Source organism: Streptopelia decaocto (genome assembly GCF_964273445.1).
Source record: "Streptopelia decaocto genome assembly, chromosome: 1".
In the NCBI taxonomy this organism is placed as follows: Eukaryota; Metazoa; Chordata; class Aves; order Columbiformes; family Columbidae; genus Streptopelia; species Streptopelia decaocto.
Window position 1 is genome coordinate 170,273,497 of NC_138663.1, and position 18,264 is coordinate 170,291,760.

Genomic DNA, 18,264 nt, shown 5'->3' on the forward strand with positions numbered 1-18,264 from the left:
CTTTTATATTTTCTTTGGTGACTGATCAGAATCCTAGGCAGTAAAAGGTGTCAAAGAGAAGTAATGCAAGATACAGCAATTTACAACTATTATCAACTAAGAGTTAGTTTCACATCTAGAACAGGAAAATAGATGGTAGAATATTTTATGAGATCTGGTAAAAAAAGGCTTCATAGCCATAATTTTGTGTAAAGGTAGCCCGCCTGGATTTTGTAAGATAAATGTACTAGACTGACTTCCCTCAATTATTCTGTGTTAGATCAAAACTGGTAAGTTACTGAGTGATGGCATTTTAGTGTAATAGGTGACAGTCTCTCTTTTATGACACTAAACTAACTGTGGGGTCAGAGGTCCTGTTAAAAAGAATGAGAGTTCAGCATTGACTTAATATATTCAAGAGGCAAAGAAGCAGTTAGACTTAAAATGTAAATAAAACTGTATGGTGAGATTATATCAGGCAGGCAGCTCTTTGAATCATAGTAAGAGTTAAGAAGGCAACCATCTTCCTAAAATATCACTCCAACTCAATTGCTCTGTTACTTTTTTGTCAGTTAAAAAGAAAATGAAAAAAGAAAAAAAAAAAGAAAAAGAAAGAAAAGAAACCAGAAAAAGGAAAAAAAGTACCCTTGTCATTAATAAAGCTATCTTAATTTAAACTAGCTGAGGGTTTGATGGTTTAATTTTAAAGGCAACAAAGATTTTAGGTTTTGTCCTTTCTCTCTTTTCCAGTATGATGTTAAAAAAGGTAAACCACTTTTATGTCCTTCAGAAATAGGAAATATTTATAATATTTTATTTAAAGATAAAATCTTATTTAAAGATAAAGTCTTAATGTCTGTAATATTCATATAAATGCCTTACTGTAAGACAGCAAAGCAACCATGTCAAATCTATTCTAAATATATCATTTTCTAGCAGTGTTTTTTAATATTGATATAATTAAGAATGATAACATAAAACAATTTAAGCTTTGTATATTTCAAGCACTCAGCTTGGTTTGGAACTTGACCCATTTCTATTAGTATCTCAAGTTCCTATGACAGGGAAAAAAAAAAAAAAAAAAGGCAATATATCAACTAAGAAAAGTACGTATAAAGGAAGTGGAACTAAAATTAACACATTTGGAAGGAATACTTAGCCAGCATCTATAGCTAAAATTTGCTGTCAGCATATATATATATAATAAGTATTCTTCCAGTGAACTGCCAGCTGGCTTGTAAAGAGGAAGATCTATTCTATAGAATAGAAGGCTAGCTTAAAAAAGAAATCTTTGACTTTTCAACCCTTCACAGGAAGTATTTTGGTCATTGTACAGTTCCATAACACCTGAAGGACGTCCTGAGAGACAGCAGCATATATAATGATAATGTGATGTCATTTTGTTTTTCCTAGTTGATACACACAAAGTGTGTATCAGTAATGGTAAAAGGAACATTTTTTCTGTTATATTCTTGTCAGCCTTAATTTTTTTAAAGTGATGCAGCCTCTAATAGCTTAGGAAAAGCAGCAATAGCATAATAGTGTGTTTTGTCATGGACGTTAGAAAGGATGGATCACAAAGTGCTACAGCTGGCCTTGGAAACGAAGTGTTATGAAGTCAGGACCAAAAAATTTACAGTGCTGGTATATGTGCATGAAATTAGAATAGAGATTGTTAAAAACGTACAATGCTATATTAGATAATTCAAGTTTTGACTTGTTTATTTAGTCTCTGTTGATTCTGCAGATTTTGCCTGTGACAAACGGTCGTTGCAACCCTTGCATTAAAAGACATGTATTTTTCATGATATTGTTTCATGCTGCAATATGCTGGCTACAAGTCCTTTCAAGTAATCAAGCTATATTGAATACAAACATAAAATAAAAAGCAGCAATAATTTGCTCTCATTTTTGGCTTTATACTCTGACTCAAAGATACATGCTCATATCCATTGAAGAGAGCACAGTGTGTTTGCACGTTGATGAATTGGACATAAAAATATTGTGGTTGGATCAGACTCCTTAGCTTCACTGAAAACACTGGAAGCAGCATAAAAGTGGGATAACTGACTGGAGGATCAGTTCCACTTTGAACCTTATCATCAAATTTGTTATGACAGTCACAGACACTATCACAGCAGTAATCTGGTTCCCAACGCTAAAGTATTGAAATGCTACAACACTATTAAAACTTGCAAAAATCAATTCTATTCCAGTGCCAAATGGGCAATAGTTCCAGGGTTTGATCTTAAACATTCAGTCCACAAAAGAGTCCTAACTTTAAGAATTAACAATATAAAATTTCCCTGTAGGTTTTTTTGAATTTTTGCAAAACCTGTGACTCTCTTAGATTTTCCAGCTAAAATTAGCTTCATAGCCAAGTCTATTTTACCAGACCACACATTCAGTAAATATATTCAAGATATACTCAGTTCTTGCCTCTGTTCCTGTTAAAATGGCATAGCATTAGGGGTAGCACTAGATGGGCTTTAAAATCCACATTTGCAGGCTATAGTATCACAAATGCCATCTTAAAGACCATTTTAATACATCTATCACCTTGGAAGGTTACACCAGAACTGAGTTCCTGCAATGGAAAACAGAGCTGGTTTGTGTCTCTTTTTATTATTTAATGTATATACGAGGAATAATCAGTTGCTTTTCTATGATAAGCATATCAATTAATTGTATTTTCATGTTGTGGACTCTATTCCTTGTATTATACTATATGGGTAAAGAGCATCCTAAACACTGTTCCAGGGGAGGTCCTGTGATTTGTACAATGCCATTAATAACTTGCTATTGAAAATAGTGTAAGTGGAAAGCCAGGGGGAAAAAAAAAATGCAACTATGAAGTTTTTCATTTCCTCTGTCTTGACAAAATCACACTTCCAGGCAAGAAAATTTTACACTTCAGATATTTTGCACAGGTCATTTCTTCTGACTCCAAGGTAGTCACTTGATCCCAGAGTCTCTGGTTGAGACTGCTCTGTGGTTTAATTTAGCCATTCTCTTTTCCATTGTTTACTTTTCGATGATGGACCACGGTGCTAAGTTCTCTCTGGGAAAGCATGCTGCTTCCATATGGTCTGGGATTTCTGTCGTGGGGTGCATCCAGGACACAGTCTGCCATGACATGCTGTTTTTTCTGAGGAATCTCTATTGGAAAAGACTCAGAGTGGTGCCAAATTCAAACCACCTGGCCCTCAGGCTAATTGAGTTTTTCCTGGGAGGGTAGAATAATAATTTTGAAGTACCTATCTGAAATTATGTTACCACTGAGAGGGAAAGGGAAAGGTTGGCTTGTCACCACAGTACTTAAATGCATCTATGAAGATGTGCCCATGATGGAAGTTTACAGTCAGTTAGGGAAACTCGTTTGAATTATGAATTGAAAAACAATCTACCTGAGCCAGCATTAGCACTTGTCGCAGAAACAGAGGTCACTTGTAATTTAAAATGCTGGTATTTTTCGTTCCTTACAGGAACAAACACATTTTGCGTAAGTACTGCTTAATAGCTAACTACTGGATTAAACCCCTGATACATCTGTCGTCTTCCTCAGATTTAACATAAGCTGTTTTTTTTCAGTTTTGTAGTTATGTCACTCACGCTAAGCCTCGGGAACTTCATTAAGGTCTCTTCGTATTTCTGTGTGGTAGAAGGGTTATGTGTGACTTCAGTTCATTGCTCCTTTCTTAGGGCATAACTTCTCGTTTGGTTTCTGTCACCTTGATGCTGGTTCTGCAGCTGACTGGTTGATGCCATTGTCTTCCATAATCTTGCTTTCATACAAAATACCTAAAAGCATTAAGCTCATATTGCATATGTTTTGAACATCCCATGCATCCTTAATAGATTTTCCATAAGATTGCCACTGTGCAATCTATCTATTTTACAGCCTCATTTCTTCCTCTTCTGCATGTGACTATTTCTTCATGTTTGGCATTGGGCTGTTACTCTGTTTTAGCACACAGATGAGAACAAGGGTGGTTGGGTATTAAAGAAAAATACGTTGTTAATGTGATATTGATATTAGAATAGGATTCCACACATTCCAGAATTGATATTTGTGGGCTAACGTGGGTAGTAAATCTTAAATGCTTTCTTTAAATGGCCTCCATTTTTTCCAGTAACCTTTGCAACATTTGAAATGACATCTCAGTAACTGGGATTAAGGAAAAGCCAGCTCATGCTCCTATAGTAATTGTAGTGTTTAATCTGAAAATAACAAAACACTAGTCTAGCTTTTAGTTACTGAAAGTTATTTATTTAGAAAAGAAGTAACTGGTAGAGTGAGGTAAGTTTGTGATTCTGTGAATCAGAAGAGATGCTCCACGTAGGAGTAGGTATTAAGTAAGACTTTTCTTACGTTTTAAAAAGTACTCTGGGCTAAATCTCAAGAAAATATAATGTTTTAGAAGAGTTTATCTTCATAAATGATTTGTATATGGCTGAAAGAAATGAACATTACATTGTCTGGTGATGGAAACAAGAGACTGCGAGTACTAACCATGGCCACAACCATTCCTAGTAGAAAACGATGCCCCATGTTACCTTTTCCAGACTTTCATAAAAGATCTTTGTTAATCAACACTTATGTGATCTCTAATTGTAAACACAGGTGTTGTGCTAATACTGTTAGCTTCTAGTTCAGTGATTGAAAGGATCTGTGTGTGTGTTTCTGTATGTGTGTGTATGAAAGGTAGTTCTAAAGAACTACTAACTTGTGTATGCTTTTGCACAGATATTTTCTGTTATTTGATCTCAACTCAGTAGCAAAAACTGCTGAAAGTTCCAACAAATGCTGTGTTTTATTCAGATTTCATTTTTTCTTCTCAAAATAGAAAACTAATAATTTTTTAAATTTGAGAATTAACTTTATGATTGAAGTTTTTTATCTAAGGTGATTACTTTGGTGATGATGTTTAGCATAAAAAAGTGGTTTGAGCAAAGCACTAAAGAAAGGAGGCAAAATTGAGAAGAAAAGTGGAAAGAAGAGCAATCAGACTAAAAAGACAAACAGTATTTTCTGTTTCCATCAAGACTTAAGAAAAAAAGTGTCAGGCAGAAACCACATTTCAGTGCTTAGATCTCAACTCTTTCTCAATTTTATGCTTTTGGATCTGAGATTGCTTGCTGATTGGCTTGCTAAAAAGGTAGTTAAAATTAAAAAAAAAAAAGTTGTTTATGTTTTTGAAAATACGATAGCAAATAAAGCACACTTGTTTGCAGAATTTAAAACTGTTAAATTCTGGACAGATTTTTCAGCACAAGAATTATCCACACCGTGTTACAAACAGCACCAAACACAATGAGCTGTGGTAGCTTCCAAGCTGATCGTATTTAGCTGTGACTTCATCTTTTAATAACTTTTCCACATGATTCTTCAGCTGAAGGTGTTTTGTTTTGTTTTTTGGTTTTTTTTTTTTTCTTCTCTGTCGTTAGGGTTTTTAAATGATTTTGGAGTTTTTACCAACAGAACTGACACAATACAATGCCTTAGTGACTCAGGTTCAGTGCTTGTAAGTAATCAGTTCTGTTGTCTTTTTTTGGATACGCTTTTGTTTTGTTTATACAAATAGAAAAAGGGTTGCTAAGTTCATAAGGCAACAATAAAAGACAGTGTGATTTTTTAAATCTATTTCTTTCGAAGAATTTCTCACCTTGCCATTTCAATCTTTTCACTGCTTGAAATGGGAAACTCTGTGTGTTCTATATGATCTTTAAATAATAGAAGGTGACATATTCAGGTAGTCCATCCCTTTGATAGTTTACTGAAGACCAGATTGCTGACCCTTAGCTTGCTCCCACAGTATTCAGTGCTATAATGAAACATATATTCATGATGGAAACACAGATGAAATTACTGAAAGAAGATCCTGACAGTTCAATAGTTAAAACAACTGCAGAATGTTTAGGCACTCTTTTTAAAATATCCATGGTTTAATTTCGTGTCTGGAAACTCAGACGTAGAATTAAAATTGCCTAAGTATAAATTATTGTTTTAAAAAGAAAGATGTGAACATCTCAGTCTCCTGAATATTTGCATTGAGTATTAACGCAAATATATTTGTACATGAATGTTAAGTAGAGAAATGAAAGGTGTATGATTAATAACAATATGCAAATTTGAAACTAATTTATTGGTGTTATACAAAGGGCAAACTAGGATAGTGTTTGACCAAATATGTTTACATACTTCATATTTGCATGAGTTTATTGAACATGCAGTGTGAAATCACCCATCTTTGCATAAAAACTGGATAAGCACTTTTTTAAAAGAACAAATAGGTGACATTTCAAAGCCTCAACAGTTGAGCCTGCTTTCCTACACCGCCTGTACTGCGCTCTAATTCTGCTTGGGAAGAGGGCAGTGGATCTCCATCCATGTGCCCCAAAACATGGTCTAATTTTTCTATCAGTGTCAATGTCAGTGACAATGTCAAATCCCTCTGTCCTTCCTTTTCAGTGTTGAGTTATAAAGCGTTCTGATTAACTTCAATCACTGGGAGAAGTCTTTTCCTTTTTGTTTTGCATTTTATTAGGAAAATTACAGAAATTTATGTTCAGTTGACTTCATGACTGCACTTTGCAAAAGCTGGGACTTAGGTTCTCAGTCTCACTCTGCAAACTCTGAAAAAGACTCAACCTCATCGTAAGTGATTTTCCTATGATTAAAAGGCTAGACTCCCATTTTTATCTTCCTGCTTCAGTAGAAAATAAATCCTCTTTTGTCTCAATTTTGAATAAAATATATGACGAGTATGTAAAAATATATTTTATCCTTAATTAGCTGCTTCCTTTAAGTTTTTCGAAGAAGGGTCACAATTTGACTAAGATCCCTTCCAGCTGTCACAATATGCTTGCCTTTATTTTGACTTCCCATTGCTGTCTTATCAAATATCACATGAATCATTACCAGTTGTTTGCCATCCTTTTCTTTTGTTTTGTTTCTCTTCCTCCAAATGATTAAAACATCAGGTTGAATGAAAGGTTAGAAGTACACTGTGATTCACATTTGCCCCATCTTATTAAAACAAATAAACCAACCAGTTATATAATTTAAATGTGCTTGAGCTGTGGCTTGCAGATGCTTTTATCAGCTCTGGGCTGAAGAGGTTGTGTGCATTCGGGCATGCACGTACAACTGTTCTTTGAAAGGGACAAACCTCATTAGATTACAGGTGCCTGGAAATAACTTCTGAGAAAATAGCTGCCATTTTCAATAAAGCTACTTCCTAACAGGAAACACAATTTATTATGTTCATTAGCACAAGTGAGCAGCTTTTCTTTCATTTAGATAGAAGCAGCCCCATTTAATGTCACAAATATTTTATTTCTTTTAACCTGTTGGACTGGGCAGGGGTTATAATATTTTTCACTCTAATATTCTTGGTTATAAAATGTTGAGGAAAAGAGATGTAATGATTCTTAGGTTATAAAATATGAGTTACACTAACTTACAGGTTATTTAATTTACTTGCCACACCATCTTTTCTTGCACAGATAGTCAGAAATGCTTCATAATTGCCTCAGTTTGCCAGAACTGAAGTTAGCAGTTTTTAATGGATGTAAGGTGTGGCAACAGTGTGCATATACTGATTTTCAGTATGAAGTCTGCTGTCTTTAGTGAGCACATGAGCCAGTCCCGGGGATTTTGTGTTGCAACACGTGGTTTTAAAAGAGGACTCTAAGCTCAGGTCAGCTCAGTCAACAGCTGTGGAGATGGACTTCAAATGCATTTTTATGAGCCAAGAACCTATCGTTTCAATTAAATAAGTATATGCATGTGATTTGATGTTAGTGGTTGTGGGTTTTTTGGTTATTTGTACTAATGTGGTCCTTATATATGTCAGGTAACACTACTCTACTTTGCTAAGGACAAGAAAACAACCTGAAAAACCATCACCACACAGAATGTCTGTTACCTAAAAGAGAGGGAGAAGAAAAGAGAAGGGTTAAAAGAGAAAAGAAACAGAAAAAACAAGTGAAATCACAGATAATTTCAGAGTCAGAGCTGGGAACAACGTTCCCATCCTCTCTCTTTTAGTTGTGTTCTTATTAACAAGAGAGAAACCAATCTAAAGTAGGTGTTCTGTACTTGGAAAGCACAAAGAGGTGAATAGGTCAACTCTTCAAATATCCCTAAGACCCTTGTAGGCACTGGCCTACACGTATCTGGCAAAATTATGTTAATTGCAATTAGGAAGTCTGGTGACTAAAACTGGGCTACTGGATTGTGGGCTGGCATTTACTGCTCTTTGGCTCAGAAATTACAATCAGAAAAAAACAACAAGAATAATACTAAATTAATAAACAAAAACTTATCCAGACTTTGACTTCCTAAATTTCCAAAGCTCCCACTACAATTTCTAATCTTATCATTCATTTTCCTTCTCATACATTATTTTGTCCTTTTTTCTTTTTAACCTGGACTCTGTGGGTTTCTTTCTTATTAGCTCTCTGTGACATGCTACCACTTCTATTTATTTTTTTTCTTTTGGGGGGTTTTGTTTGTTTATTTTCCCCAAAACCCTCACTACAGGAAATACTTTATCCTGTTACTGAGGAGAGTTTTCCTCAGTAGGTGTGTCTATGATAGCAATTGACTGAATTAATGAGTTACACCAACACCCTTGATGTTGATTTGCAGATTTCAGAAATCAAAGATGAGTATTCTCTTATGATAGTTGTGACGATCACTGTTATTATGTTTATTTTTAAAGCAGCTCGCAGCATACAAACTAAAATATGGTATGTTTAGATGGCAAACAATCCCTGTGTGACTTGCATTGAGTGGCAGAAATACAAACTTTACCATCTAATGGATGATTTATTTAGTTTGCAACCTAAAACCAAACTTAACATTTCATTGTAGATTTTCATCACTTTACAAGGATGCATATTAATAGGAATAATATTTGTGTGAGTTAATTTTTTTATCTCAGAAAACATTAGGCCCATAGAGATATATTTGCTACAAGCTGCCCACAGAATACTCATGCGAATCATTTCCCAGCTGACATCTCTGTGGAAATGCTTTTCAAGGCATATTATTTGTTTCAGCATTACAAACTTTTGTGTCAGTTCCATTTGTTTGTTTTCTATAACATTTATGACCCTTTAACTATTTGGGCATGTTCATTCAAAAACCTCAAAATGAGTCTTAATTAAAAAGGGTTGATCTAAAAAAATACTCCCTCGCTCTGGCTAGAATTTCTGTCCTATCAGTCCACAGACAAAAACAAATGAGATTTAGGAGTAGTGGTGTTTTCAGTTTGAGTTACTAGCATGAGCTTGTGTGATCTTGCTGAACACTGCCATTTGCAAAAGAGCAATTAAAACAGATTACAATCTGCTAATCATGCACACTTCTATTTAGACGTTTAGCAGTATTTTCCCAGTTTTTGTTTTTGCTTGACTTCCTAAGAGTGAAAGGGAGTTTTATGTATTTACGTTGTATATAAAAGTATGTAAATTTGGAAAACTTTGCCACAGATCAGCAATTCTCAGTAGGCTAAAGATACATTCAAACGTTATAAACATTTTTAGAGAACACTGTGTGTGCATTTGTGTAGTATATATCTTGTGTGCATAGATCAATGTTTGTGTGAATAGCATATTCCATATTTGTTTTACAGAAAATTGTTTTTATGAAGGTAGACAAATTCTGCATTTGTTAACAATAGAAAGTAACGCAGCACACATATAGCTGTTTGGGGGCAGGAAGCAGAGGCGTGCTCATGATTTGGAATTTAGGAGTAGGGACCTTTTCACATTAAAGTTATGAAGGATGAGTTTGTTTGATTCGCTGATCACTGATCACCCTCATGATTTGTAGGTTTTGCTTGTGATTTTAACCTTGGAATCATGAAGGCCTGTTAGTGGCAACGCTCCACTGGTGTTCAGATAGGAACGCTGGCTACACCTAGAGGCGAAAGTGATTCAGGTGGCTTTGGCAACAACGTTGAGAAGTTCCAGTCATTTCGAAAGAACCTCTGAGCGATGGGAATTGAAAGAAATGGTTGGGAGGAAGGAAATAGGAGTCTGAATAGGGAAAGGGATGGCAATCAGATATAGGTATTGTATTTGGTCACCATATCATGATGCAATGTTATCATTCCTCTGCAGAGCTCTGAGTTGCCTCTCTTTTTCCTAGCACGGTTTGAAGGCTTCATATTTGTGAAGTGCAGTGCTTTTGCCTGGTGTACATTCTTCGTGAGTGGCTACAGCAACTTCTCAGCTATGCACAAGAATATGCTGAAAGAAAAGTATAAAGCCTAAAGAAATTATTCCTCCATCTTCTCCCAAACTCACAATATGAGAGGGTGGCGGGCAGTTCTACAGATAGATTTTGTGTGCATAGATTGTGATTTTTACCATGTCGACACTAAAAGGAAGGATATTCATTTTGCATCTCATTCTTCCCATGACTAATCTTGAGAAAATAAAGGAAATATTTCACAATTCTTAGCAACTTTCAAGCATATTAAGTATTACTTAATCATGGAACTATTGTATCTATGTCATAACATGACAGGATTTATTTTAAACTTGATGCGTCTGATGCTTGCTGTGATTTCCCATATGTTAGGAGACTTAGTCAAACATGTTAATAGAGAGCATATCTGTGTTACAATAAGTCTAGCAATGAGATTAGTTCAGCTGCTGACTTCCTAGATGGCATTTTAAGTCCATTATCAATACAGATGATTTAATTGCACTTTTAAAGGTCCATCATATAGTCAGTTGAGGAACAGGAAGATTTATGCTTATTGTATACATCCATCCTAAATGTTGGCAAGTTATATAAACAAATATGCTTTTATTTTGTAAGTAAGATGCTTTCTACAGCTGCCCATTTCTATTATTGCTCCTCGTCTATGGATACAGAATACAGGATCTGATAGTGTCTTCCATTAAAAATGAAAAACCTCTATTGACTTCACTGCCAGGTTAGGTCCTTAAGCAGTTTAAAATAGAGCTGACTTTTCAAAACGTGATGCTATTCTCTGCAGATTGTTCATCTTTTGTTGGTTGCTACATGGATTCTGCTTCCTCCAGCTTTATTTTTAATTGCGAATATGTTTTAATAAATATTTTATTTTAAAAGGTACATGGAGATCTAATATAGTAAAGCAAAATACAAGTTACTGACTGTAGGTTATCTTAATGTTTAGGTGTGGGAATTATGCATAGCACTCATCAGCAAGTGTGTGTTCAGGATAGCCAAAGTGCTGGTATATATGCAAAGTAATTCTCCTACAGAGGTATCCAGACAGCTTTAGTGCTGTAAATGTCTATTGTGTTTATTCAATATGTTTGGGAGAATTATATGCAACCATAGCCACTAGTAGCTCTAGCTATCCTGTACTTGATGATGCTGGTTTTCTTTTAAGGTGGTTTATCTGGCCTGCAGTTTTGCCAAGCTCCATTTCAGAGATTTCTTCTTTCTCTCCTGAATTCCCATAAGCATTTTGGTTGCTCTTCATGCATCAAAGAGGAAAAAAAGTCTTCAAGTTAAGGCCTTACTCCATTTCTTTTTATCTCTCTTCAGTGCACACAGATCATAAAGAGCAAAGGGAATGTGGAAGTGGTGCCTAGTGGAAGCGCTCTTAGTGGTGGGAAAGCTATTATCTACTCTGCCAAAAAAGCTAGGAATATAAAAAAAACAGGAAAATGTAAAGATGGTAAAAGTAGCAAAAGATGGAGGAAAAGGAAAACCAGAGGGACACTGGATGAGAATCACCACAATTCTGCTGGTTCCTTTTTTCCCCTGCAGTTCTGATAGAAACCAGGCAATAAAAACTGGAAAGGGGTGTGCAGAAGGGATGAGTTTTCCCAGCTGTATGTAATGTATATTTGGCTGCTTTTAAGTTAAACTTTTCTATGTCCCAACGATTACAGTAAGCTTGTGGGAGCGATGCCACACATTTTGATGATAGCCAAGCGTTTGAAAAATTTCACTACTCATTTATATGGGTTCATTTCGCACAATTGTTTTTCTGTGTATCCAATAAGAATTTTACAGATTGATTTGGAACAAAAAGGTTAAACTGAGAAGATCAAACAGAAACAAAACCCTCTGAAATCTTAACATTTACTAATTTCATTTGGACGAAAAGCAGGGCTTCATGCAGACTTCAAGACCTGAGATACAGCTCGTACTTCCAGATGCATTATATTCTAAAATATAAGTAATGTTTCATAATTATGCACATTGGAGATTCAGTATGCTTCATAATGTGCTTTACTCACAAGGGAGCAATGCTTTCTATCCTATAAGACAGAAGAAAATAATAATGTACCAATTTTTCTCTCTGTTTCCTGTTTAAAATAAAATCTTTGTATTGGTCTGGGAACAGACGCATGTAAGATATTCATGTCCCTAGTGAAGAAAAAATTGCTTTATCCTTGTAAATTCAGAGAAAATACGTTATGGCAGAATGTTCTCTTCAAGTTTTTCTAGATCAACAGTTACTGGGTAGGTGAGCTTATTGTTTCTCCGGTTCCCTCTCCATCACACATATCTCACTTAAAAATATGCTCCTCACTTGGGTGGAAAAACGTTGAGAGAGATGTGCTTACATCTTTAACATAGTAATTGTTCAGTTAATCTCATTTATGGGGTAGGAGGCTATACTTCACTGATAGCGATTAAATATCCTATACTGGGTTCTATATAAATAGCTACAAATGTGCACAATGGTTACATTACATGGTATATTTAACAACATAGCTAAATCAGAAAGTATGAGCTATGCCTTTAGTGATGGGAGTACTAACAATTGCATGCAAGGAGATTTTTGCTCTGCAACCATGAAGGAAATAATTGCTGTTCAGCACTATTCAGTTAAGTTTGCATATCAGTAAAAACACATGCACAGAGGCTCCACCTACATTGCTAGTGCCCTAGCACTGATAGGAGTGCAGCATATATTAAAGCTTTAGAAGGTGTTACAGTATTCACAACTTGCAAAGTGCGTGTAATTTTTAATGGAGTTAATTTGACCACTGTCAGATGAAATTGCAATGGTGATATTCAGGTTTGTTGGGGTTTTTTTAAAACATGAAGTACTGTAAGTAGCATTTTACAGATTTATGGAAAGACTACCTTTGCTGAATTTTTAGATCTTGTGAGGTTTTTCCTCTTTTCAGTTCATTGCAGATATAAATATATAAAACAAATGTTTGTTTTTCATATTCTAGATGGAAGACTTTATTTGAAAACTACTGTCATGTATTGAATTTTTCCTGCTGAAGATACCTGTGCTACGGTAAAGAACTTTACAGTAAGACATTGGCTCATAAGGAGTTCTGTGGAAACAAAGCATTTTCAAGCCAACTTCCTCAACTTCATTTATCAATGTTCTTCAAAAATGTAAAGAATTCTGCAAGAGTGTCCTCCTTTGGTTGTCTCCTGTGGCTCAACCCGGAGACCTTGAGAATGTTTGTAAATGTACAGTAGCACTCTTCTTACAGTGGAAATCTGTGTCTCTGCGCCGGACTATTGTATCCAAAATTACAGGCAGGTCAGAACAAGGCTGAGTATTCCCTTTTTCAAGGAATGCAGACTCTGGCCTCCTCTGATGATTCTATATTTGAGCACATCAAATGATCCTTCCAGCGGTGTCCAAGTACACTTACAGACTGTTAAATCATACCGAAACCAGCAAGACAGCTCAGAAATGAACTTGTAGAGGGCATATGAGGATTCTTATTTAAAAAAAAAAAAAAAAAAAAGTGGAAAAAAAAAGGAAAAAAAAAAGGCAAATGAAAAAAAATTGCTACATTCAGTTTTCAAACTATGATCGTGGGTTTTCTTCTTAAAGACATTTTTTCCACATGCTTTCCAAGAGACCAACACATGTATGTTAGACTACATTAAGTGAAATGGAATTTTGTGTAAGTGAAAAGAAATGCTGAATGTAAACAAACTGTTTTACTGTTCACAAAGTCTCTTTTCCTAAAATAAAAAAATGCGATAAAAAGAGTAATAATTTCTTGTTGTAAACCGGCAGGGGTTTATGAAATGAAAGACTTTGCTTCTTATCAAACTGTTGGTCACATGTACAGTATATAACACAAATCACACAAGGAAGGTATTATGTATGCAGTAGAAATCTAGAGTTTAGGAAATGAAAATTTTAGATAATATTGTTTTGTCACCCTGTTGGTCAGAAAGACACCTTTCTAGTTTTAACGCATGCAGGCATGTAAATATTTGTCCTGAAGTCACAGTATTACTGAATGAGATCTTAAGCATCTGGTAACAAGTCAGAATTCTGTATCAGCCACTTTTATTTGTATATTGAGCCCTGCTTAGTGCCCTGATTAGTGCACTTTTAAGAATGGACTGTGGCTGAGCAGCGAGTCAAAATGCCAGAAATATTTTTATATGTTAATGTCATATTACGTCAATGTTGCTTAAAAAAAAAGAAAAAAAAAAAAGAAAACCTAACAAACACTTGATGTATCAGTCCAATTCCACGTAGAACTGAGTGATACAGTTGAAGTCTATTGTCCTTCCCTCCTTGTCTTAGGGGTGGGTGGTTATGTGTTACTTTCACTGTCTTTATGAAAGATACAATATGTGTTTTCACCTTTGTGCTGATAACTGGAAGTAAGCTGCAACACAGTGCTTATTACATTACGAAAAGTTACGTTCTTTGCTTTGCATAATTTTGGGTTACCCCTTTAAAGACTGATTTTGTGAATCAGTGCTATTACTGTAAGTTTGTGATTATGCTTTCTTCATCTAATGTTTTATGCATATAAAATATTATTTATTACATGGAAACATATCAAAACCTTAAATGTCTAAGATGCCTAACTTAAAGCAAATATTTCTTTAAAAATAGCTCTGATTGGATATTAATATTATTTTGTCAAAAAAAAATCTAATGTTTTGTAAACTCTAGCACTGAGCTTCTATAGTTTGTAGGTCTTCCTTGCAATACTGGTACACATTTATTTTGTGCAGTTCATATTTACTCCACCACAAGGTTTTTTTAACAGTAGAAAGATGTATATACAAGTTCACATCATGGTAATTTTTTTTTTATAGAAATATTGAGCAATATTTTTCATTAAATATTGTTACCTAGATCTTTGTAGTGACATTATTTTCTAACCACAGTTCTTTCATAATTTTCATAGTTGCTTGAACACATATGGGATTCTGTACTCCAGTTTTTTCATATGCAGTCTTTAAAGGGTTAACAGCTGTAAAGTTAGATGGACTTGTGGCAAGCTTTTGAATCATTCATATCTGAAAGAGAATTAAAAGCCTACAACTGAAATATGTAGTAGCATCTACCATTGCTCTGCTCCTTGCATAGAGTCACCTGTAAGTAGGTTTAGTAGTTTTACAGTATATACTTTCAAGACCTTTGGGAATGCCTCAGTGTTTGGCTTGGTACCTAAATGGAAATGTTAAGGATTAAGGGGGAACCAATTTATAAGCTGGATGGTTAGAAAGAATCTTGCTAAAAACCGTGTAAATATTACAGACCATGAGATGTTACCGTAAGTTGAATTTTTTGCCCCTCTTTAGTTATACAGGTTTTGGGTTGGTATTTTGTTTTCGGTTTTTGATTTTGATTTTTTTTTTTTTTTTGCATAGATTATGAAGAAAAGTCGTGCTCATGTTATTGTTTATAAGCTTTTGTAATCTTAAAGATATTAATGTCTAGTTGTTCTATATTATAACCACATTTGCGCTCTATGCAAGCCCTTGGAACAGAACATACTCATCTTCATGTAGGACCTATGAAAATTGTCTATTTTTATCTATATATTTAAAGTTTTCTAAAAATGAAAAAAGGTTATTACGAATTTTGTTGTACAAAATCTGTACAAAAATCTGTTTTTACATCATAATGCAAGAATTGGAAATTTTTCTATGGTAGCCTAGTTATTTGAGCCTGGTTTCAATGTGAGAACCACGTTTACTGTTATTGTATTTAATTTTCTTTTCTTTTCAACAATCTGCTAATAAAACTGTCTGAAATCTCCCTGTGACTTTATTTACAGTTCATCTTTATTAAATTTTCTGAAATGTATAACATCAGAGGTATATTTACTTTCTAATGGGAGGCATCTAAAAACAACATAAGTCAGCTCTTTGTAATGTGAGGAGAACAATGCTGAATGATTTTATTTAACATGCAACTGCTTCTATCTCTAATATGAATTACTGTGGTGAAAAACATCATAAAAGCACACTCTGTGGTTATTGTTTAACAAGCAGATTTTCCATATTTTTTTTTCCTGCCAGCTAAGCAAACTGCCCCCATCTACATGATTTATTTATGTACATTTCTCAGTTTATGAAGCTGTTATTTGTACCTTTTTCCTTTATATGGTGATATTCCCATGATTCTTATTTCACAAAGCTTTGTGCTGAATAATGTAAAGTGGACACATTGATGGAACAAAACATATTATTCCCCCAACTACAAAACTGCAGGGGTAATCCGGTGGGTTTTGTCTCAAATCTCCTTCACTTGATAAAACTTCAGTCTCCTAACACATCTTTAACAAACAGCAAGTATTTAAACATTTAGATGGGCATTTGGAGAAAAATACTTTCAGCTTCGCATATCTATGCTATTGAAAAAAAAAAAAAGTGATTTTTTTTTTAATGTAAAGGTGGTTATTGAAGAATAAAACTGGAAGTAACATAGTTTTGTTTACAGAAAATTCAGAAGTCAGAGATACATGATTGATTTTCAGTATTCTCCCTTATTGCCCTTCCTCGCCTTGCCTTCCCATCTTTTCTCTTTCCTTCCTTTCCCATCCCTTCCTTTCTGAACTGTACCTACATGAATGCTCCTGCTTTCATTAGGGAGCAGGCTTGTTTGGGAAAGCACATTATCTTTCTTGGACCAGCCCTTGTCATTATCCCTCGGTGGCCTGGGAACTGCAAGTGTGAGGCTGACAGCCTTCCTGCATTCTGGCAGCACGTTGGCTAGTTGATTAGGATTTTGGCTAGCTGCGTATAAGGCAATCACAATCTCTGTCTGCATTAAAATGTCCCGCATCTGGAATATTGTGTCCAGTTCTGGGCCCCTCAGTTCAAGAAGGACAGGGAACTGCTGGAGAGAGTCCAGCGTAGGGCAACGAAGATGATTAAGGGAGTGGAGCATCTCCCTTATGAAGAAAGGCTGAGGGAGCTGGTTCTCTTTAGCCTGGAGGAGACTGAGGGGTGACCTTATTAATGCTTATAAATATATAAAGGGTGAGTGCCATGAGGATGGAGCCATTGTGGCAAACAATGATAGGACAAGGGGTAATGGGATCAAGCTGGAACACAAGAGGTTCCACTTAAATTTGAGAAAAAACTTATTCTCAGTAAGGGTGACAGAGTACTGGAACAGGCTGCCCAGGGAGGTTGTGGAGTCTCCTTCTCTGGAGACATTCAAAACCCGCCTGGACATGTTCCTGTGTGACCTCACCTAGGCGTTCCTGCTCCAGCAGGGGATTGGACTAGATGATCTTTTGAGGTCCCTTCCAATCCCAAACATACTGTGATACTGTGATACTGTGATTTCTATGTTAGGAAGTGTCCCGGCCATGCCAGGGTCAGCTCCCCTGCTCTAAGCTCTGGCACAGTTAAAGCAGGTCACGGAAAAAGTCAACTCATCCCTCAGTCCAGCTCACTCCCAAAACTAAATGATCTGTACACTAACAGACTAACAAACTCCCTGTGTGTTTTCAAGCAGCCCAGGAAATAGTTTCTTCCAGCAGGAAGGAACCTGCCCTCACGTTAAGTTCCACCCTGTCACAATTAGTAAGTCATTGCTTTCTCAGTTAATAGGAGCTGGGATTTAACAGGCCCGAGGTGGGATGGGCCAATATGTAGTGAGATGTTGGTACTCCTCGGTACAGCAGAATTAAGCTCTGTCAAAGCTCAGGTCAAAAGCAAGAAGAGGTCACCCTAAATGTTTCTTGCCTGTAACTTGGTAGTAGCTTATGGTCAGATCCTGAGGAAGTTCGGAGTCAGCAGCTAGATTCCTAAAGTGTTAGGAAAATCCCTGAGGAACTGACAAGCTCAACTGAGAAAGAATTTTTTTTTATATATTTTTTTTTTCCTATGGAAAGAGATTTAATGCTGGTTTCTGACCTGAAAGGTAAACCTCCTTATTTGTTGAAGGTGCTATAAATTCTTCAAAATTGCTTCATTTGTTATTTACTTACTACATGTTATTTGGCAAAAGACTGTCCAATAAACAAAGCCTGAGGCCAAGATTTTCAAGCGTTACTCCTGATTACAGGTAA

General features: G+C 35.5%; 1 protein-coding gene across 3 annotated transcripts in view; it reads left to right on the plus strand.

The window, feature by feature from the left end:
* DACH1 (dachshund family transcription factor 1) overlaps positions 1-15,998 on the plus strand; it is a 367,167-nt gene extending 351,169 nt beyond the window's left edge. For all 3 annotated transcript variants that reach the window (XM_082075981.1, XM_082075979.1, XM_082075980.1), the window contains one exon: positions 13,192-15,998. Coding sequence is in view for 2 of the 3 variants with exons in the window: in XM_082075979.1 (XP_081932105.1) it covers positions 13,192-13,229 (38 nt within the window). In the remaining variant the exon portion in view is untranslated. The remainder of the gene's footprint in view (positions 1-13,191) is intronic.
* Positions 15,999-18,264: the final 2,266 nt, after the last annotated feature.